Consider the following 23,131-nt stretch of genomic DNA (forward strand, 5'->3'; position numbering starts at 1 on the left):
ATAACAATCTTAACCCTAAATGTAAATGGACTAAATGCTCCAATTAAAAGACACAGACTGGCAAACTGGATAAAGAGTCAAGACCCATCAGTCTGCTGTATTCAGGAGACCCATCTCACACGCAGAGACATACATAGGCTCAAAATAAAGGGATGGAGGAAGATTTACCAAGCAAATGGAGAACAAAAAAAAAGCGGGGGTTGCAATACTAGTCTCTGATAAAACAGACTTTAAACCATCAAAGATCAAAAGAGACAAAGAAGGCCATTACATAATGGTAAAGGGATCAATTCAACAGGAAGAGCTAACTATCCTAAATATATATGCACCCAATACAGGAGCACCCAGATTCATAAAGCAAGTCCTTAGAGACTTACAAAGAGACTTAGACTCCCATACAATAATAATGGGAGACTTCAACACTCCACTGTCAACATTAGACAGATCAACGAGACAGAAAGTTAACAAGGATATCCAGGAATTGAACTCATCTCTGCAGCAAGCAGACCTAATAGACATCTATAGAACTCTCCACCCCAAATCAACAGAATATACATTCTTCTCAGCACCACATCGTACGTACTCCAAAATCGACCACGTAATTGGAAGTAAAGCACTCCTCAGCAAATGTACAAGAACAGAAATTATAACAAACTGTCTCTCAGACCACAGTGCAATCAAACTAGAACTCAGGACTAAGAAACTCAATCAAAACTGCTCAACTACATGGAAACTGAACAACCTGCTCCTGAATGACTACTGGGTACATAACGAAATGAAGGCAGAAATAAAGATGTTCTTTGAAACCAATGAGAACAAAGATACAACATACCAGAATCTCTGGGACACATTTAAAGCAGTGTGTAGAGGGAAATTTATAGCACTAAATGCCCACAAGAGAAAGCAGGAAAGATCTAAAATTGACACTCTAACATCACAATTAAAAGAACTAGAGAAGCAAGAGCAAACACATTCGAAAGCTAGCAGAAGGCTAGAAATAACTAAGATCAGAGCAGAACTGAAGGAGATAGAGACACAAAAAACTCTCCAAAAAATCAATGAATCCAGGAGTTGGTTTTTTGAAAAGATCAACAAAATTGACAGACCACTAGCAAGACTAATAAAGAAGAAAAGAGAGAAGAATCAAATCGACACAATTAAAAATGATAAAGGGGATATCACCACCGACCCCACAGAAATACAAACTACCATCAGAGAATACTATAAACACCTCTACGCAAATAAACTGGAAAATCTAGAAGAAATGGATAATTTCCTGGACACTTACACTCTTCCAAGACTAAACCAGGAAGAAGTTGAATCCCTGAATAGACCAATAGCAGGCTCTGAAATTGAGGCAATAATTAATAGCCTACCAACCAAAAAAAGTCCAGGACCAGATGGATTCACAGCTGAATTCTACCAGAGGTACAAGGAGGAGTTGGTACCATTCCTTCTGAAACTATTCCAATCAATAGAAAAAGAGGGAATCCTCCCAAACTCATTTTATGAGGCCAACATCATCCTGATACCAAAGCCTGGCAGAGACACAACAAAAAAAAGAGAATTTTAGACCAATATCCCTGATGAACATCGATGCAAAAATCCTCAATAAAATACTGGCAAACCGGATTCAGCAACACATCAAAAAGCTTACCCACCATGATCAAGTGGGCTTCATCCCTGGGATGCAAGGCTGGTTCAACATTCGCAAATCAATAAACATAATCCAGCATATAAACAGAACCAAAGACAAGAACCACATGATTATCTCAATAGATGCAGAAAAGGCTTTTGACAAAATTCAACAGCCCTTCATGCTAAAAACGCTCAATAAATTCGGTATTGATGGAACGTACCTCAAAATAATAACAGCTATTTATGACAAACCCACAGCTAATATCATACTGAATGGGCAAAAACTGGAAAAATTCCCTCTGAAAACTGGCACAAGACAGGGATGCCCTCTCTCACCACTCCTATTCAACATAGTGTTGGAAGTTCTGGCTAGGGCAATTAGGCAAGAGAAAGAAATCAAGGGTATTCAGTTAGGAAAAGAAGAAGTCAAACTGTCCCTGTTTGCAGATGACATGATTGTATATTTAGAAAACCCCATTGTCTCAGCCCAAAATCTCCTTAAGCTGATAAGCAACTTCAGCAAAGTCTCAGGATACAAAATTAATGTGCAAAAATCACAAGCATTCTTATACACCAGTAACAGACAAACAGAGAGCCAAATCAGGAATGAACTTCCATTCACAATTGCTTGAAAGAGAATCAAATACCTAGGAATCCAACTTACAAGGGATGTAAAGGACCTCTTCAAGGAGAACTACAAACCACTGCTCAGTGAAATCAAAGAGGACACAAACAAATGGAAGAACATACCATGCTCATGGATAGGAAGAATCAATATCGTGAAAATGGCCATACTGCCCAAGGTAATTTATAGATTCAATGCCATCCCCATCAAGCTACCAATGAGTTTCTTCACAGAATTGGAAAAAACTGCTTTAAAGTTCATATGGAACCAAAAAAGAGCCCGCATCTCCAAGACAATCCTAAGTCAAAAGAACAAAGCTGGAGGCATCACGCTACCTGACTTCAAACTATACTACAAGGCTACAGTAACCAAAACAGCATGGTACTGGTACCAAAACAGAGATATAGACCAATGGAACAGAACAGAGTCCTCAGAAATAATACCACACATCTACAGCCATCTGATCTTTGACAAACCTGAGAGAAACAAGAAATGGGGAAAGGATTCCCTATTTAATAAATGGTGCTGGGAAAATTGGCTAGCCATAAGTAGAAAGCTGAAACTGGATCCTTTCCTTACTCCTTATACGAAAATTAATTCAAGATGGATTAGAGACTTAAATGTTAGACCTAATACCATAAAAATCCTAGAGGAAAACCTAGGCAGTAGTACCATTCAGGACATAGGCATGGGCAAAGACTTCATGTCTAAAACACCAAAAGCAACGGCAGCAAAAGCCAAAATTGACAAATGGGATCTCATTAAACTAAAGAGCTTCTGCACAGCAAAAGAAACTACCATCAGAGTGAACAGGCAACCTACAGAATGGGAGAAAATTTTTGCAATCTACTCATCTGACAAAGGGCTAATATCCAGAACCTACAAAGAACTCAAACAAATTTACAAGAAAAAAACAAACAACCCCATCAAAAAGTGGGCAAAGGATATGAACAGACATTTCTCAAAAGAAGACATTCATACAGCCAACAGACACATGAAAAAATGCTCATCATCACTGGCCATCAGAGAAATGCAAATCAAAACCACAATGAGATACCATCTCACACCAGTTAGAATGGCGATCATTAAAAAGTCAGGAAACAACAGATGCTGGAGAGGATGTGGAGAAATAGGAACACTTTTACACTGTTGGTGGGATTGTAAACTAGTTCAACCATTATGGAAAACGGTATGGCAATTCCTCAAGGATCTAGAACTAGATGTACCATATGACCCAGCCATCCCATTACTGGGTATATACCCAAAGGATTATAAATTATGCTGCTGTAAAGACACATGCACACGTATGTTTATTGCAGCACTATTCACAATAGCAAAGACTTGGAATCAACCCAAATGTCCATCAGTGACAGATTGGATTAAGAAAATGTGGTACATATACACCATGGAATACTATGCAGCCATCAAAAAGGATGAGTTTGCGTCCTTTGTAGGGACATGGATGCAGCTGGAAACCATCATTCTTAGCAAACTATCACAAGAACAGAAAACCAAACACCGCATGTTCTCACTCATAGGTGGGAACTGAACAATGAGATCACTTGGACTCAGGAAGGGGAACATCACACACAGGGGCCTATCATGGGGAGGGGGGAGGGGGGAGGGATTGCATTGGGAGTTATACCTGATGTAAATGATGAGTTGATGGGTGCAGCACACCAACATGGCACAAGTATACATATGTAACAAACCTGCACGTTATGCACATGTACCCTACAACTTAAAGTATAATAATAATGAATAAATTAAAAAAAAAAAAGAGTAAAAAAAAAAAAAAAATTCTAGCCTTAATTGAAACCACTATTTCCCATTAGTAGGGGAACATTGAAGTTAATTTAAAAACAAAACAATGCCCTCAAAACTACAGTGAAAAACTTTCTACAACTGTGAGCTAGAAAATTCTCCCATGAATTGGCCGGGTGCGTTGGCTCACGCCTGTAATCCCAGCACTTTGGGAGGCAAGGTGGGCGGATCACGAGGTCAGGAGATTGAGACCATGCTGGCTAACCCGGTGAAACCCCGTCTCTACTAAAAATACAAAAAGTTAGCCGGGCGTGGTGGCGGGAGCGGTGGCGGGCGCCTGTAGTCCCAGCTACAGAGTCCCAGCTCGAGAGGCTGAGGCAGGAGAATGGCATGAGCTGGGGAGGTGGAACTTGCAGTGAGCCGAGATCGCGCCACTGCACTCCAGCCTGGGCGACAGAGCGAGACTCCGTCTCAAAAAAAAAAAAAAAAAGAAAAAGAAAATTCTCCCATGAATCAAGGGAAATACTCTGAAAAGTGTTTCCTGTAAGCTCAGCGAGATAATTTTGATTCCCAGAAATTGAATAGTTACATTGTGGGGGAAAAAACAACCAAAATTGATTTGAGAGTAATTAGCAATCCTTTAATTTGGCATGTAAAGTCACCGAGTACCTACATCTACAAAATATGGCTGGAAATATTTTTTCTGTGATCCAAGCATACTTACATTTCTAGAAGCTGACTCATCTAAAGCCATTCAGCAGAAGAAATAATTTCTGCTTACAGTTGAGCTTCTAGGGCCCACGTTGGGACAAAAATTTTCAGTTACACTGAAAAATTTTCACCATTGTGGGGATTTATATTCTGTCCTGTCACCAAGTTTATTTTCTTTATAGTGGTTTTCACTTTTTTTTTTTTTTTGAGACAGGGTCTCACTCTGTTGCCTGTGCTAGAGTGCAGTGGTGTGATCTTGCTCACTGCAGTCTCTGCTTTCCACGCTCAAGCGATCCTCCCACTTCCGTCTTCCGAGTAGCTGGGACCACAGGCACGCACCACCATGCTTGGCCAATTTTTAAATTTTTATATTTTGTAGAGACAGGGCCTCACTATGTTGCTCAGGCTGGTCTTGAACTCCTGGGCTCAAGCAATCCTCCTGCCTCAGCCTCCCAAAGGTGCTAAATTACAGGCATGGCCCACTGTGCCTTGCCACTATTGTAATTAGTTTTTGTTTGTTTGAGACGGAGCTTCACTCTTGTCACCCAGGCTAGAGTGCAATGGCTTGATCTGTGCTCACTGAAATCTCCACCTCCTGGGCTCAAGCGATTCTCCTGCTTCAGCCTCCCAAGTAGCTGGGATTACAGGCATGCACCACCACGCCTGGCTAATTTTTTGTATTTTTAGTAGAGATGGGGTTTCACCATGTTGGCCAGGCTGGTCTTGAACTCCTGACCTCAGGCGATTTGCCTGCCTTGGCCCCCCAAAGTGCTGGGATTACAGGCGTGAGTCACTGCACCCAACCGTAATTAGTTTTTAAAGAGCAAATGTCAAATTGCTTTATTTATGTTCACTTACATATTTAGGTGTAAAGTGTTGTTAAAAGTGCTTAATATAAAAGCTTAATAACAAAGTACAAACCTAGCTGTGTCAGAAAAGTGCATTATTGTCCCCGGCAAGTATTTTTGGAAAAGAAAAGTTGATACCTCTGAATCATAATCTGGCTTCAACTTCCCTGATAGTTTATAAGAGCCCCTACTTGGGAAGTCAATGGGCAAGCGAATCCTGGGAAATAAGGCCTTATCATAGTCAGGGCATCGGCAGGTCTGTATGGACCAGGTTCTTATAGGACATCCAGCGGGAACATCGTCAAAGGGAATGGGCTACTCTATATTTTATGCTTCTAAGTTTATTATGGTCAACCTCCAGCTCAGAAGTAAGTCAAAACAGTTTATTTTTTTAATTTTTTTAAATTTTTAAATTAAAACAAGAGTCCTTAGCTGATCTCAGAAGCAGAGCATGGAAGGGAAAGTAAGAACTTCATTAGCACATGGCCTGGGTAAATCTTGTACAAAAATGAATCTGGGGAAGATTTACCTTAGGATTGTCAAGTTAAAGGGTCAGTACAGTAGCAAAAACACCTTAGTGATGGCAGGCCTTCCTTAATATGCTGTCTCTTGGCTGGGTGCGGTGGCTCATGCCTGTAATCCCAGCACTTTGGGAGGCTGAACTGGGTGGATCACCTGAGTTCACGACCATCCTGGCCAACATTGTGAAACCCCATTTCTATTGAAAATACAAAAATTAGCCAGGCATGGTGGCACAATCCTGTAATCCCACCTACTCGGGAGGCTGAGGCATGAGAATCACTTGAACCCAGGAGGCAGAGGTTGCAGGGAGCCAAGGTCATGCCTTTGCACTCCAGCTGGAGCAACAGAGTGAGACCCTGTCTCAGAAATAAATAAATAATGCTGTCTCTTAAGTCACAGTTGTCTCTTAAGTCACAGTTGTCTAGTCTGGATGGGTATCACGGTCTGTTTTGTACACAGCTGTCCCAGGTATCTCCCATCACTATCATCCTGCAGATGTGCTTTGCCTCTTTCCTATGATGTTATTCCTGTTTCCTTTATCCTTGCTTTTCCTTGTGTTTTGATAGAGTGCTACTCCTCAGAAATGGTACATGGGATGCAATCGTTTTTGAGAAATTACATGTCTGAAAAGATGGCTTTATTCTGCCTTCACATTTGATTGTGAATTTTGTTGGGTATAGGATTTCAGGCTTGAAGTTATTTGCCTTCAGAATTTTGAAGGCATTGCTTCATTGTCTTCTAGTTTCCAGTGTTGCTCTTGAAAGGGCCAGAGCCATTTTGATTTTTGATCTTTTATATGACTTTTGTTCCTCTCCCTCCTCCTTTACACAATCAAGTGAGTATGATCTTTTCTTTTTTCTTGTCCTTATGAAGTTGAGAGTTCACAATTATATATCTTGGTGTGGGTTGATTTTCATCTATTATTCTGGGCCCACGTCTATTTTTTACCAGACTGATTTCCTAAAGAATGTTATTTAGCATATTGCCTGGCTGTGATGTGGTAGGCCTTCAACAAATGTTTATTGAAAAAGTGAGACACATTGTTACACTTGAGAGAATAGCTTTGCCACATACTAGTTGCAAGTTAGGTAAGTTACTTGTCCTGTTTTCCCATTGGTAAAATGGGAATGATAATGAGATAATCTATATGAAAGCATGTAGAATCATGCCTGACATATAGTAAGCATTCAATAAAAATAAGGTATTATCATTATTATTATGATAGTATTATTGGCTGGGCATGGTAGCTCATACCTGTAATCCCAGCACTTTGGGATGTAGAGGCAGGCGGATCACTTGAGCCCAGGAGTTCGAGACTAGTAAAACCCTGTCTCTACCAAAACTGAAAAAATTAACTGAGTGTGGTGGTGCATACCTCTAGTCCCAGCTACTCGGTAGGTTGAGGTGGGAGGATAACCTGAGCCTGGGAAGTCGAGGCTGCAGTGAGCCATGAGTGCACCACTGCACTTGCCTGGGTGATAGGGATAAGACCCTATCTCCCAAAAAAAAAAAAAAAAAAAAAAAAAAAAAGATACTATTATTGTTTTAAAATGAAATTACCAATTAATCAAGGCCTTGGCTTTAAAAGAAAAGATTTGTGTGTTGTAATCTAGAGATGCATTCTGGAGCATCCTTCGGGTTGAATATTCTACCTGTTATTTTCTTAGGATGTACAAAAGAACAGTGTATCTTTTACTTAAAATTGATTGTATTTAGCAAGAGTATATGGCTTTATTTTATCTATTAGAAAAAAATAAAATCACCACAAATTTAGTTAAAGATCTAATTGGCTTTTATTTGTGATTCAAGTATTAGGCAGCCTCCATTCTACAAAATAGAATGAGGGCTCCCAATAAGCAATGGCAGAACAGTGGGTTTTGTAAGGTAGGAATAAGGAAACTATATAATAGGAAAAAGCTGATTAGTTTATGTCGTTACTTTTCTTCTAAATGCTAAAGCAGAGAGGACTTCCTTGTTAAACTGACTCAGGTAGACTGGAATCTCCTGTTTTCAGGAAAAACTGGTCTGTTTAGCATCTACCCACTTCCTTTAGGTTTCAGTTTGATTATGTGGTATTTAGTGTGAGTGACTCCATTTTGGTTTGGCCTGATCTGTTGGAGCCAGTGAAGAAGCTTAGACCAAAACAATGGCCTTCCATAATTTTTGTTTAACACTATCATTCCATGTATATGTACTGTCAAGCCAAATTTCTAGATAAGACCCTCTCTACAAGTACACAGATACTTGTGAAATGATTGAATCCATAAAGTTCATAGTAAATCATGGTCATCTAAGTTTTCTGCCATTCTGAAAATACAGAAGGTAATAGAGCTATACAGGCTTTTGGGGCTCACCCTCCCATTTTACAGATGAGGAAACTGAAGCACATAAAGGCAGAGTGACATCCTCTAGTTGCATAGTCAGTTTACTCCTGTAGCTCCTTGCCTGCTGCCCCTTCCTAAGTTATTTTCTTATTTAGCTTTTTACTCCTTTCCTTGATTTTACATTTCACCTGTAGTTTTTTTGTTTCCTCTATAGAATTAGTTTATGTTGTAGAAAAAAATGTGAGCCATAATACAATGAGAGAGAACTGTTTTCTTTCCATTCTCTGGTGTCTTTTTGTGTATGTAAAGATTTGTCCTTTGTAAATGTAACTTCTGTCATTAACAGCTTTGTGCTTTGTTTGTAGACAATTGAGTACATTTAGCAGGGAGGAAAGTTTTCCCTCATATGGAGTGGCTTGCTTGTTCACTTTTCCTACTCACTGCATGATAATGGGCCTATTGCTAGGGTCTGGCAAGATAAGTGGAAATGCAGTAAGAAGCAAACCTCTTTTTTTTTTCAGGCTGGAGTGCAGTGGTGCCATCTTGGCTCACGGCAACCTCCACCTACTAGATTCCAGTGATTCTCATGCCTCAGCCTCCCACATAGCTGGGATTACAGGCACGCACCACCACACCCAGCTAATTTTGGTATTTTTAGTAGAGACGGGGTTTCACCGTGTTAGTCAGACTGGTCTTGAACTCCTGACCTCAGGTGATCCACCTGCCTCGGCCTCGCAAAGAGCTGGGATTACAGGCATGAGCCACTGCGCCCAGCCCAGAAGCAAACTTCTATAGCTCCGTGAGAGATTTGTTGCCACTATGAATCAAAATTGTCAGTTAAATAGTTGCTTCCTACATTTTATTCCTGCTTAGAATTATTTACTAATGAATCAAGGACTTTTTCCTTGGGAGAAAAGTCACTTACATTAATTCCCCCTCCCTCCAAATTTCATCTGTAAGCAGAAAACTTGTGCTCTTCTGGTCAATAATGAGAATTTTAAATTAGGACTACATTCAATTCAATAGTATGTAGTCATTGTCTTTTTCCATCCATTTTCTGTGTCGATGAATTTTCTTACCTTTAGAGTCAGATAATCAGCTCTGAAAAGATCGTCAGTCAAACCAGAAGTCTTTTGCTCACCTTCACGGGCAAAGAGCAACCACAGGAGTGACTATTAAATCAAGAGTATGAGTAATTTAGTTTATAGTCATCTGAAAGGATTGATTGTTTCTCATTGATTCATGACTGGCCTTGAAGGCAAGTGGCAGTCACGGTTGTGTCTTTATTTTCTGGCAAATTAGAAAGATGAAGGGGAATTTTATAAATATACTTTCAGAGTAGGGAGGCTGCATTTGTGATCTTGTCTTTTGCTACAGAGATTTGGGTCAACACCTCTAGGTAATTTAAATGTAGTTTTTTGTCTATTATTATTATTATTATTATTTGTGTGTTAGCTTAGTATTTAAAGAATGAGACCTAGAATTACCTGTGCTCTAGAGTTTCTATAACATATCTTGGAGCAGTGATTTGAAGTCAACATCCTAACAGCAGCATAAATAATGGTTATTCCTTGAGTTAAGACAGGTAGACTTCTGGAGCTGTAGAAAAGTCTTTTACCTCAAAAGACAAGGATTTGTATAAATCTCTTATGTGTATGTGTGGGGGTTTTAGGACCTCCATGTAAGGGTAGCTGATGACTAACTCAGGGAATGGAGTTCTTTTTTTAAAACATTAGGACCTAAGGTTGTAAATGCTGCAAAAGATATGAAAGGCTCCTGTGTTAGTCTGTTCTTGCACTGCTATAAAGAAATGCCTGACTAGGTAATTTATAAAGAAAAAAGGTTTAATTGGCTCATGGTTTTGCAGGCTGTACAGGAAGCATGGTGGCATCAGTTTCTGGAGAGGCCTTAGGAAACTTAGAATCATGGCAGAAGACTAAGGGGAAGCTGGCACGTCTTACGTGGCCAGAGCAGGAGGAAGAGGGGGTGGGATGCTACATACTTTGAAACAACCAGATCTTGTGAGAACTCTTATCAGGAGAACACCACCAAAGGGGGAAATCTGCCCCCATGATCCAGTCATCTCCCACCAGGCACCACCTCCAACACTGGGGATTACAATTTGACATGAGATTTGGGTGGGGATATACATCCAAACTATATCTGCTCCTATTCAGTTTACCTCTTTAAACGCCATCTCTCTAGTTGAAACTTTATTAATCTCTCCTGGTTTACTTCAGTAGCATCATTCATCTATTCTTTGTTCATTCATTCATAAACATTTATTGTTCAGATAGTATCTGCCTTGTGCTGGGCAGAGCTATAAAAGACAGTCTCTTTCCTCATGGAGCTCCCAAACTGACTAGGCAATAGCAGTAAGATGGACACCCACATAGATAGGGAGTCAGAAGCGGTTTTCTGGAGAAGGTAATAACAGATATGAATTATAAGAGACAGTCAGGAATCTTGCAGATGAAGAAATAGGGAGAGAGTATTTCAAGTAGAAGAAACCACTTGCGAGAAGGTGTTTTGAAAGAAGAACCCGGCCGGGCGCGGTGGCTCAAGCCTGTAATCCCAGCACTTTGGGAGGCCGAGACGGGCGGATCACAAGGTCAGGAGATCGAGACCATCCTGGCTAATCCGGTGAAACCCCGTCTCTACTAAAAAATACAAAAAACTAGCCGGGCGAGGTGGCGGGCGCCTGTAGTCCCAGCTACTCCGGAAGCTGAGGCAGGAGAATGGCGTGAACCCGGGAGGCGGAGCTTGCAGTGAGCTGAGATCTGGCCACTGCACTCCAGCCTGGGCGACAGAGTGAGACTCCGTCTCAAAAAAAAAAAAAAAAAAGAACCCATGGGAGACAGGTAATACTTCAGTTGAATGAATGAATATCTGTATCAGGATATTGCCGCTCTTCATCTCTATATTATTTGGAAACTTGTTTTTTAAGCCAGAGAAGGAATGTAATTCTTTTTAATGCACAAGCTTAAATTCTGCTTAAAATGTTAATATATTTAAATCTTGAGATATGATTGATAAAATGAACTCTTCAAAAAGAATCTATGCCACTGAAAATATTCAGATAGAACTAGATTATTCAGAATTGCTATTTTAGGGGACATCTGAAGATCCTGCTTTTTTTCTATAACTCTAACCCTTTCTTCCATGCTGTAACCATACTCTTTGAGAAATTGGTTTACATATATTATTCTCTATTTCCTTACTGCATATTAGTTTAACATAACACAAGAAAGGTGTAAATCATACATATATATCCCAAATAATTTTTTTTTTTTTTTTTGAGATGGAGTCTTGCTCTGTCGCCCAGCCTAGAATGCAGTGGCTCGATCTTGGCTCACTGCAAGCTCTGCCTCCCGGGTTCACGCTATTCTCCTGCCTCAGCCTCCCGAGTAGCTGGGACTACAGGCGCCCACCACCACACCCGGCTAATTTTTTGTGTTTTTAGTAGAGACGGGGTTTCACCGTGTTAGCCATGATGGTCTTGATCTCCTGACCTCGTGATCCGCCCGCCTCGACTTCCCAAAGTGCTGGGATTACAGGTGTGAGCCATTGCGCCTGGCCAGAGAATTTTTAAAAAGTGAACACATCTTTGTAAACGCCCCCAGGATAAGAAAAATGAACATTACTAGAACTCTAAAATCCCCTATTGTGTCCCTTCTAGTCACTACCTCCAACCCTTTATCTGTTGTTACTCGTCCCCACTCCCCGTCAAAAGTAACTTCTTCCTCCTGCCTGGGCGACATAGTGAAACTCTGTCTCTACAAATACAGAAAAATTAGCCAAGTGTGGTGGTGAGCACCTGTAGTCCCAGCTACTCAGGAGGCAGAGGTGGATTGCTTGAGCCGGAGAGGTGGAGGTTGCAGTGAGCCGAGATTGTGCCACTGCACTCCAGCCTGGGTAACAGAGTGAGACCCTATCACAAAATTGAAAAAAAAAAAAAAAAAGTTACTTCATCCTGATGTCTAGCACCATCAATCACTTTTGCCTGTTTTTATACTTTGCATAAAAAAATCATACAGTGTCTTCTCTTAGGTCAGGTTTCTTTTTCATTCATTATGATGTTTTTGAGATTCATTCGTGCTGTTTTAAATAGCAATAGTTCATTCTCATTACTGTATAATTTTTTTTTTTTTGAGACAGGGTCTCACTGTGTTGTCCAGGCTGGAGTGCAGTGGTACAATCTTGACTCACTGCAACCTCCACCTCCCTGGCTCAAGCGATCCTCCTGCTTCAGCCTCTTGGCCTCATTACTGTGTAATATAATATTTCATTGTTTGACTACACCACACTTTATGTACTCTACTACTGATAGACATTTGGCTTGTTTACAGTTTGGGGCTTTTATGAATACTTCTGCTAGGAACATTCTTACAGGTGCCTTTTGGTATACATCTCACTGTATCCGTTTCTGTTGGACATGTTCCTAGGTGTGAGACTGACGGATTTTAGAGAAGGCATATGTTCAGCTTTAGTGATACTATCAAACAGTTTTCTGTAGTGGTTTTACCAGTTTACACTCTCACGAGTAATGAGCGAAAGTTTCAGCTGTGCCATGTTCTCATCTGCGCTTGATATAACTCATTGTATTTTGATTTCTGCCCTTATTGCTCTGCTGAAACTGCTCTTACCAAGATAAATCTGACATTTTTTATCCTCATGTTACTTGTCCGTTTTGCAGTATTGATAATCTTAATTACTCCCTCGTTGAAACTTCCTATTCCTTTAGATACTGTGATACCAGCCTTTCCTGTCTTTCTCCTACCACTGTAGTCTCTTCTCCTCAATTTACTTCTCAGCTCTTTGTTCTCTCTCTATCACTTAAATGCAAGGGTTCCCCAAGTGTTCCCCTTTATTTTCACTCTAATACATACTCCTTGGGTGATTTTTAAATCTTCTTTAATGGGTTCATCTACCACCTACATGAGGAAGGTGTCCAAATGTATATCTGGCCCAAATTTCTTTTCTGAGTGCCAGACCTGCTTATACAGCTTTCTGTTGAAATATTCCACTTGGATTTCCAAAGATACTTTAAACATATACCTATTTAAATTATTCTACAATTTATTCATTCAGCTGTTTGATGTACATGTAGGTTGTTTCTTGTTGTTGCTATTTTTTCTCCTTTATAACATTTGTTCATTTTCCCTTATTTCCTGTTTTAGTGCATAGTGCTACATCCACCCAGTTGCCCAAGCCAGCAACTTGAGAATTATTCTTTACGACTATACCTTACCAACCCTCATCATGAGCCCACCCTTCCCCTACATCCCATTTACTTAGTCACAAATCCTAATGGCTTTAACTCCTAATTTTTTTTCCTCTGTCCCATAGACTTTATCCCATGAGACCCTTTTGATTATCAGTATCAGTACCATTTATTGAATACTGGCTATGCGCTTTTAGTATACATCAAATAATTTAACCCACAATAACTCTGTGAGGATGATTTTTTTTTTTTTTTTTTTTTTTTTGAGATGGAGTCTCGCTGCGTCGCCCAGGCTGGAGTGCAGTGGCCGGATCTCAGCTCACTGCAAGCTCCGCCTCCCGGGTTCGCGCCATTCTCCTGCCTCAGCCTCCCGCGTAGCTGGGACTACAGGCGCCCGCCACCACGCCCGGCTAATTTTTTGTATTTTTTAGTAGAGACGGGGTTTCACTGGGTTAGCCAGGATGGTCTCGATCTCCTGACCTCATGATCTGCCCGTCTCGGCCTCCCAAAGTGCTGGGATTACAGGCTTGAGCCACCGCGCCTGGCGGATGATAGTTTTATCCCAATTTTACATATGAGAAAATTGAGGCTCAGAAACACTGTCTTATATAAGGTTACACAGCTGCTAAATGGTAGAGAGGGTGAGGCAGGATTGGAATTCAAGACTGTGTGACTTCAATGCCTGTACCCTTAACCATTATCCTCTGCTGGACCACAGTTATCACTCTGAACAACAGCATCTTTTTTGGTCCCCCTGGCTACAATCATGCTTTCTCTAATTGATGTCACTCCTTTATTTTAAATCCTTCTATGACTCCTGCTTGCTAAGAACTTGATAAAGTCTAAGTTCTTAGCATGGAATAATCTCCCTCCATGTCTGGTCCTTACTGTTCTTTTCAGTTTTACCTCTCTCCTCTTTGCCTCTATGCTCCAGCTATGCTGAACCACATGCAACAACTCAGGTGTATTGCAGTCACTTTTATACTTTTGTGCCTTTCTAATTACTTCCTTTTCTTCTTTGCCTGGCTAACTCATTTGTCCTTCAAGACTCCATTTAGATCCCCCAGACATTCTATTAAGAAACATTTCCTAACTGACTCTTAAACCATTTTGGTGCATGTCCTCTGTGCTCTCAGAATACCCTGTACTCTAGCATAGCACTAGCACATATTTTTATCATTGTAATTATCACACCTCGAACAAACTGATTGTTCTCTTTTTGCCTCCTGATTAGAATGACAGCTCCCTGAGGACCAGTGCTAGTTTTTAATCTTTCTTTGTTTCTTTTTTTTTTTTGTAACCACAGTGCCTAGCACATGGAAGCATTCCTCAAATATTTGTTGGCTAACTAAAATGCTAGGAATTCAACAATGTAAATTGAGCATAAAAGTACCTGTTCTTGTACACATGATTTTTATTATCTCCAGAAGATTTTGTTTTTTATTTTGATTTGGAGGTGTAGATAATTGAAGCAATAACAATTTATTCTACATAGTAGCTTATACACTGCAGTCTTTATATGACTGACACAAAACTGGATTTGCCTTCCCTATGTCGAGTTAGTAGAAATTCTAGCACAGACTCAGAGTGGCTCATAGAATCCCTGGAAGGAACTTGGCAGCTTCAGCTTATCTAGGGAGATTCTCTTAAAATAATGGAAAACATGGAGTCCTCTATGGTAGAAATATCTACTCCAAAGTGGTAAAAAGTGGTAGTAGTTCTGGATTGCGTGGTGTAAACCAAGGTTCTCAGAGGTTTCATGAAACTCAGTTGATGCTTTTAAAGTCTTCCTTTGCCTTTGAAAATACAGCAACTTTTTTTAAAACTTTCTTTAGTCTAAATGAAAGACTAAGGAGAAAACACCCAGGTCACCCCTTTCTGACAGGGCTTAAACAAGTATGTGCTTATTTTTATACTTTAGAACAATTTAATACTATGTAGCATTTATTTATGTATATTAATTTTCTGGTTTAATTGTGGTGGGAGTGTAAAAGAAAACTAGTCCTCTTACGTTTATTGTCTGTTGTAATGATTATATAATAGTCAAAGTAGTATATAATCAATTTAAATATGTGGTGTTCAAGCCCATTCCTTCAATAGGGCAAATGGTATGGTCACCATATGCTCTGCCCTTGTTGGTAGAGGGTGAGGAGGGGGACACCTTTACTCCTTTTTTCTAAATACCACTATCTCTGGGTGCGGGGGCTGACACCTGTAATCTCAGCACTTTGGGAGGCCGAGGTGGGCAGATCACTTGAGATCAGGAGTTTGAGACCAGCCTGGCCAACATGGTGAAACCCCATCCCTACTAAACATACAAAAAAATAAGCCAGCCATGGTGGTGGTCGCCTGTAATCCCAGCTACTTGGGAGGCTGAGGCAGGAGAATTGCTTGAACCCGGGAGGTGGAGGTTGCAGAGAACCAAGATTGCATCACTAAACTCCAGCCTGGGCCACAGAGCGAGATCCTATCTAAATAAATAAATAAAATGCCACTAAAATTCAATTTTAAATCTTTGGACAAGGGAAGGGGAGGGATTAGGAAGAGGCAAGAAAGGGGCTCCTGAGGTGCTAGTAATGTTATAATTCTTGTATGTTCACATTGATATTTTATTGATCTTTATACTTACATTTTATGTACTTTTTGATATGTATCTTATATTCCACTAAAATGTTTTAAACATTTCTAGAAATTTAGAAATTTCTGTCTTTAAACATTTCTCAGAGGGATCTATGAACAATGTTAATGGTGAGGTTCTTTTCCAGTGCCCTTATTTTGCATGGTCCACCATGGGTTGAGGAGCCCTAGCCTAGTGGTGTGCTGATTCTAAGTAGAGTGGGAGAATAGTGAAGGACAACATTGGCGTGGGCAAGAGTAGTTCGGGAAAACAAAATATTTATTCATTCAGTAAACTGGGCACAAGCCATGTACTGAATACTGTGCTGATACAGAAAACTGGCCAGGCACAGTGGCTCATGCCTATAATCCCAGCACTTTGGGAGGCCGAGCCGGCCGGATCACCTGAGGTCAGGAGTTGGAGACCAGCCTGACCAACATGGTGAAACCCCATCTCTACTTAAAATACAAAAATTATCTGGGCATGGTGGCACGCACCTGTAATCCCAGTTACTCGGGAGGTGGAGGCAGGAGAATCACTTGAACCAGGGAGGCGGAGGTTGCAGTGGGCTGAGATCGAGATTGTACCATTGCACTCCAGCCTGGGTGACAAGAGTGAAACTCTGACTCAAAAAAAAAAGAAAAAAAAAAGAGTTTGAGACCAGCCTGGCCAACATGTTTGGCAAAACCCCATCTCTACTAAAAATACAAAAATTAGCCAGGTGTGGTGGCGAGGGCCTGTAATCCCAGCTACATGGGAGGCTGAGTCAGGAGAATTGCTTGAATCTGCGAGGCGGAGGTTGCAGTGAGCTGAGATTGTGCCAGTACACTCTAGCTAGGGCGACAGAGCAAGACTCCTTAAAAAAAGAAAAGAAAAAACTTGAAGGTGACCAAAGGTCAGGGTTGGAGAAGAAAATAAAATGTGGATGCTGTCAATTAATTCTGGTTGTAGCTATCTACTAGTCTTTATAGAATAATATAAATAACCAAAGCTTACTTAGCTTTTGCTGTTTACTAATGTATTTATATGTATTAACTCATTATATCTTCACAGTAACACTATGAAGTAGGCAGTACTACCAATATCTCATTTTATAGATGAGGAAACTGAGGTACAGATTTCCTAAAGTCACTCAGCCAGGAAGTAGTGGAGCTAATATTCAGCCCAAATGTCGGGGTCCCTTTTTGTCTGATCAAAATCACTATGCTTTGTGAAATTAATGCAAAGACTATCAAAGGAAATGCAGGTTGATCTGGAGGCACTATCTGAAGACAGCCAGTGATCCAGCTTCCAGTACCCTGTTGTTTATGTGTTTTGGAGCTCTGTGTGAATGCCTTTTCTCCTTTTTACAGACGTGGCTGGATTCCGCCAAAGAAATAAAAAAGCAGGTTCGTGGTAAGTGGATATAGCTCTTTTTATAGTTCTTTCTTTCTTTTAGTAGGTCAGAGGATTTCCAACCATTTCTGGCTGTGAGTCAGTCACTTTAGAATCCTGACTACTGCAGATTGCTTTGAAATTGAGATAAAGCCTTCTCCTGGAAGGAGGAGATTCCATAATAGAAAAATATAGCAGAGGTGGATACTGTTGAGATGTAGGTCAGATTTTGTTGATTTTTTTTTACAACTGGGCAAAGCTGGGGAAGATAGGAAGAGTTGAGAGTAACAGAAGGTGGAAAAGAACAAAGATGAGAAAAGAAAAAGGATATGGGAGTCAGTTCTCAAAATGGTAGTGACTGAAACTGCAGTTGCCTTCTAGGAGTTTGCTGCCGTGTCCTATTCCTTTTAAATTGTTCTGAACTATTGCATTATAAATTTTATGTTTTCCTCTTTATGGTTGTTTTCATCCCTTTTAACAGTCCTCTTCTAAACTGTAGTATAAAGGACTGTGGAAGAAAAAAAGAATGGAAGGACAAGAATTGCTTGCCACTGACCCTTCTGACATATTGGCTTTGCTCCTACCTCTAACTCTAATGTATAGTCCCGCTTTACACCCTGATCCGCCTGGTGTCCTGGGATAAATATTTCTGGATTGAAAAAAGTATAGATTAGTATTTTGCAGTCCCAGGCCCAATGGCTAATTAAAACTGCCTGTCCTTTTAGTTTAGTTTTGAAGAAACATCCAGGAAGTGCAATAGTTGTTATTTATCATGATTAGTAAGTTTTAACACTCACCTGAAAACAAACTTTGCTTTTCATTTGTTTCTTAGAAGAAAACACTTTTGTTATGGTGAAATGTTTTTCTTTAGACCTTGTTTGTAATTGTTTAGTTTTCTTAAGTGAAGAAACAAAATACTCTTTTGGACTGATAACTCTATATTTGCTTTCCACCTATAAAAAGCTTGTTTTAAAATGCAAGTCAGAGCAAACAAATGTTCAGAATATTTGAGACACCACAAGAAAAATGTAACTCCTTGCTCCTTTCAATGAAAATACTTTTAATATGAAATATTAGGAACATATGATTATACATATGAAGATTCTTCTTTAGGAGAATCTTCTTTAGGAGAAAAAGTTAAGAGTTTATGATGAGTAAAAAAGATTATCTAGTGGATTATCTTCCTGGGTATTTAAAAAAAAAAATCTTGCTAAGAAAAGGAACCTTAGTATTTTTCAGTTAAAAAAAATTACACCATCCTGGCCAACATGGTGAAACCTGTCTCTACTAAAAATACAAAAATTAGCTGGATATGGTGGCACATGGGAGGCTGAGGCAGGAGAGTTGCTTGAATCAGGGAGTCGGAGGCTGCAGTGAGCCGAGATCGTGCCACTGCACTCCAGCCTGGAGACTCCATCTCAAAAAAAAAAAAAATTACGGAATAATAAAAACACTTTCTTCAACATGGGGGAAAAAAACCCAAAAAACAATAACAAAAAAACACCATGTCCCTTACAAAAACTTTAATAGAGAATCAAATTGTAAACATTTTTTTAAGACAAAGGGAAGAATGACATTTATTGCAAAGGTGGGGGTTTAAGTTTTTGTTTGTTTTGTTTCTGTTTTTTGTTTGTTTTGAGACGGAGTTTTGCTCTTGTTGCCCAGGCTGGAGTACAGTGGTGTAATTTCGGCTCACTGCAACCTCCACCTCCCAGGTTCAAACGATTCTCCTGCCTCAGCCTCCCAAGTAGCTGGGATTACAGGCATGTGCCACCATGCCCGGCTAATTTTGTATTATTTTTAGTAGAGACAGGGTTTTGCCATGTTGGCCAGGATGGTTTGGAACCCCTGACCTCAGGTGATCCACCCCCCTTGGCCTCCCAAAGTGTTGGGATTACAGGCGTGAGCCACCATGCCCAGCCCTTAAGTGTTTTTTTTTTTTAATCACGCAGGTAATATATACCCATTGTAAGAAATTTAAACATTATAGGAAATTATCATGAAGAATGTAAGAGTCCTCTAAATCCTGTCCTCTGGATACAATCACTGTTAAACTGATATAATCTGCAATATTTTTTTCTAGGCACATATAAATTTTGCATTTTAAAAACACAAGTATATGGCCGGTTGCGGTAGCTCACGCCTATAATCCCAGCACTTTGGGGGCCAAGGCAGGCGGATCACCTGAGGTCAGGAGTTCAAGAGCAGCTTGGCCAACATGGTGAAACCCCATCTCTACTTAAAATGCAAAAATTAGCTGAGTGTGGTGGCAGGCGCCTCTAATCCCAGCTGCTCGGGAGGCTGAGGCAGGAGAATGGCATGAACCTGGGACGTGGAGCTTGCAGTGAGCCAAGATTGCGCCACTGCACTCCAGCCTGGGCGACCAAGTGAATCTGTCTCAAAAAAAAGAAAAAAAAATTATTATAGATTCTCAACAATAAAATTTTTTCCGTATTTCAAAAAATACAGAGAATAGAAGAATGACATTTATCTATTGCAGAATTAACATTTTTTATTAAAAATAGAAAGTACAGGTAAGATTTGTCTGTTTTCCTCTCAGTCCCATCTCCTTCTCTCCCTATCCATAGAAATCTATTGTTATGAATTTGAGGTGATACCTTTCAATCCATTATATATATATATTTTTTCATATATCCATACTTACATACCTATAGTATCGCTTTGTTTTTTTTTTTTTAATCTCCCTCAGACCCAGCCTTACCCGTTTGGACCTTTTTCTGAGGTTTGTCAATCTGTTCTTCCTCCTAGCTTAATTTTTAGCTTTGATTATTCTCTTGGTTCTGGATAAGAAAGATCACCCTTCCTGGATGGGCGTGGTGGCTCATGCCTGTAATCCCAGCACTTTGGGAGGCCAAGGAGGGTGGATCACGAGGTCAGGAGTTTGAGACCAGCCTGGCAAACATAGTGAAACCCCGTCTCTACTAAAAATACAAAAAATTAACCGGGCGTGGTGGCACATGCCTATAATCCTAGCTACTCAGGAGGCTGAGGCAGGAGAATCACTTGAACCCGGGAGGCGGAGGTTGTAGTGAGCCAAGATGATGCCATTGCACTCCAGCCCGAGAGACAGTGCAAGACTCCATCTCAAAAAAAAAAAAAGAAAGATCACTCTTCCTGTCTGGAATAGTACAGAGCAAAAGCAAGAAATCCGTATACCTTCCATATATATTGTAAGTTACTGATACATAATTTCTACAAATTATGTCTTAAAATATAACCCATGTCTTTTCCTTCCTTCTCTTCTTTCCCTGCAGAGGTCACCACTGTCCAGAATTTTGTGTTAATGATTCCTTTGAATTTTTCAAAATGCTTTTTATTATCTATGAATGTATACCTAAAAATATGTTTTGTTTTATCTTTTTGAACATTGTATAAACTAAATTATGTAACAGGTAATCATGTGCATTTTCCTTTCCTTACTCAGAGTAATTTTTGTAATTCCTCCCTGTTGAAAAAGAAAATTTGCCGGGCGCAGTGGCTCACACCTGTAATCCCAGCACTTTGGGAAGCCAAGGCGGGCAGATCACCTGAGGTCAGGAGTTTGAGACCAGCCTGACCAATATGGTGAAACCCCGTCTCTACCAAAAATACAAAATTAGCCAGGTGTGGTGGCATGCGCCTGTAATCCCAGCTACTGGGGCGGCTGAGGGAGGAGAACTGCTTGAACCTGAGAGGTGGAGGTTGCAGTGAGCCGAGATCACACCATTGCACTCCAGCCTGGGCAACAAGAGCAAGACTCCATTTCAAAAAAAGAAAAAAAGAAAAGAAAAAGAAAATTTAACAAGCAATTTTTTTTTTTTTTTTTTTTTTTTAAGACAAAGCCTGGCTCTGTTGCCCCGGCTGGAGTGCCGTGGCTTGATCATGGCTCACTGCAACCTCTACCTCCCAGGCTCAAACCATCCTCCCACCTCAGCCTCTTGAGTAGTTGGGAATACAGGCACGTGCCACCAGGCCTAGCTTTTTTTTTTTTTTTTTTGTAGATACTGGGTTTCACCTTGTTGCCCAGGCTGGTTTCCAACTCATGAGCTCAAGCGATCCACCTGCCTCAGCCTCCCAAAATGCTGGGATTACAAGCGTGAGCCACTGCACCTAGCCAATAATTCTTAATTTTTACTGTGAACGATATGAGTGACATCCTTATTTCTTCTTTTGCATTCCATTTCATGTTTTGAATGCTGACCTTTTTCCACACTAAACTGATTTCACAACAGATCATGATCCACAGTGTAAAAAATACTGATTTAGGAAATGTGCTTGGAAGAAACAATTGCTAGATTATAGGTTATGTTTATTTTCATCTTTACAATAAGATATTGCCAAATTGTTCTCTTTTAAATTGTTTGTGACAGTTTATACATCCCCACCAATATTATGCAGGAGTTCTTGGTTTCCTGTGTCCTTAGAAGGCAGCAATTTTTTTTTTTTTTGAGACAGAGCCTTGCTCTGATGCCAGGCTGGAGTGCAGTGGCATGATCTTGGCTCACCGCAAACTCCACCTCCCAGGTTCAAGTGATTCTCCTGCCTCAGCCTCTTGAGTAGCTGGGAATACAGTCATGCGCCACCATGCCCAGCTAATTTTTGTATTTTTTAGTAGAGACAGGGTTTCACCATTTTGGCCAGGATGGTCTTGATCTCTTGACCTCATGATCCACCCGCCTCGGCCTCTCAAAATGCTGGGATTACAGGCATGAGCCACCGTGCCCAGCCGGCAGTTTTTTTCAGTTACTAATTTTGTGACATAATTTCAGACTTTCAAAAGTGTTGAAAGAATGGTATAGAGTTCGTGGGGCCAGGTGCAGTGGCTCATGCCTGTAATCCCAGCATTTTGGGAGGCCGAGGCAGGCAGATCGCCTGAGGTCAGGAGTTTGAGACCGGCCTGACCAACATGGAGAAACCCCGTCTCTATTAAAAATACAAAATTAGCTGGGCATGGTGGCTCATGCCTATAATCCCAGCTCCTCAGGAGGCTGAGACAGAAGAATCTCTTGAACCCGAGAGATGGAGGTTGTGGTAAGCCAAGATTACGGCACTGCACTCCAGCCTGGGCAACAAGAGCGAAACTCCGTCTCAAAAAAAAGAAAAAGAAAAAGAGAAATGTTTGAATAATTTGAAGTACTTCCAATAATTAGAAACTTAGGTATAAACATAAAATTATTTTGTGTTTATTTTTATAGGTGTCCCTTGGAATTTTACATTTAACGTAAAGTTTTATCCACCTGACCCAGCACAGTTAACAGAAGACATAACAAGGTAAATAAGTAATAGTTAAACATGTAATTTTTCATATAGTAATGTATATGATCAGATAGTAATTCTTACCAACATAAGCTCTGCTAATTCCCTATTCAGAACGGAAGAAAAATAATGATATTAAGCAGCGTAAGATTGAAAGTTTCTGGTCACTTCAAGGCAGGCATGCAAATAAGTGAACCTAAAAGCCTTAAGCATCTGTGACCTGTATCA

The 23,131-nt window shown here is 40.3% G+C and overlaps 1 protein-coding gene across 9 annotated transcripts in view; it reads left to right on the plus strand.

The window, feature by feature from the left end:
- Positions 1-23,131, plus strand: part of EPB41 (erythrocyte membrane protein band 4.1) — a 339,397-nt gene that overhangs the window by 211,363 nt on the left and 104,903 nt on the right. For all 9 annotated transcript variants that reach the window (XM_050794646.1, XM_050794655.1, XM_050794666.1 and 6 more), the window contains 2 exons: positions 17,626-17,668; positions 22,843-22,918. In XM_050794646.1, coding sequence (XP_050650603.1) covers positions 17,626-17,668; positions 22,843-22,918 — 119 coding nt within the window. The remainder of the gene's footprint in view (positions 1-17,625; positions 17,669-22,842; positions 22,919-23,131) is intronic.

Source organism: Macaca thibetana, chromosome 1, assembly GCF_024542745.1.
Source record: "Macaca thibetana thibetana isolate TM-01 chromosome 1, ASM2454274v1, whole genome shotgun sequence".
Lineage (NCBI taxonomy): Eukaryota > Metazoa > Chordata > Mammalia > Primates > Cercopithecidae > Macaca > Macaca thibetana.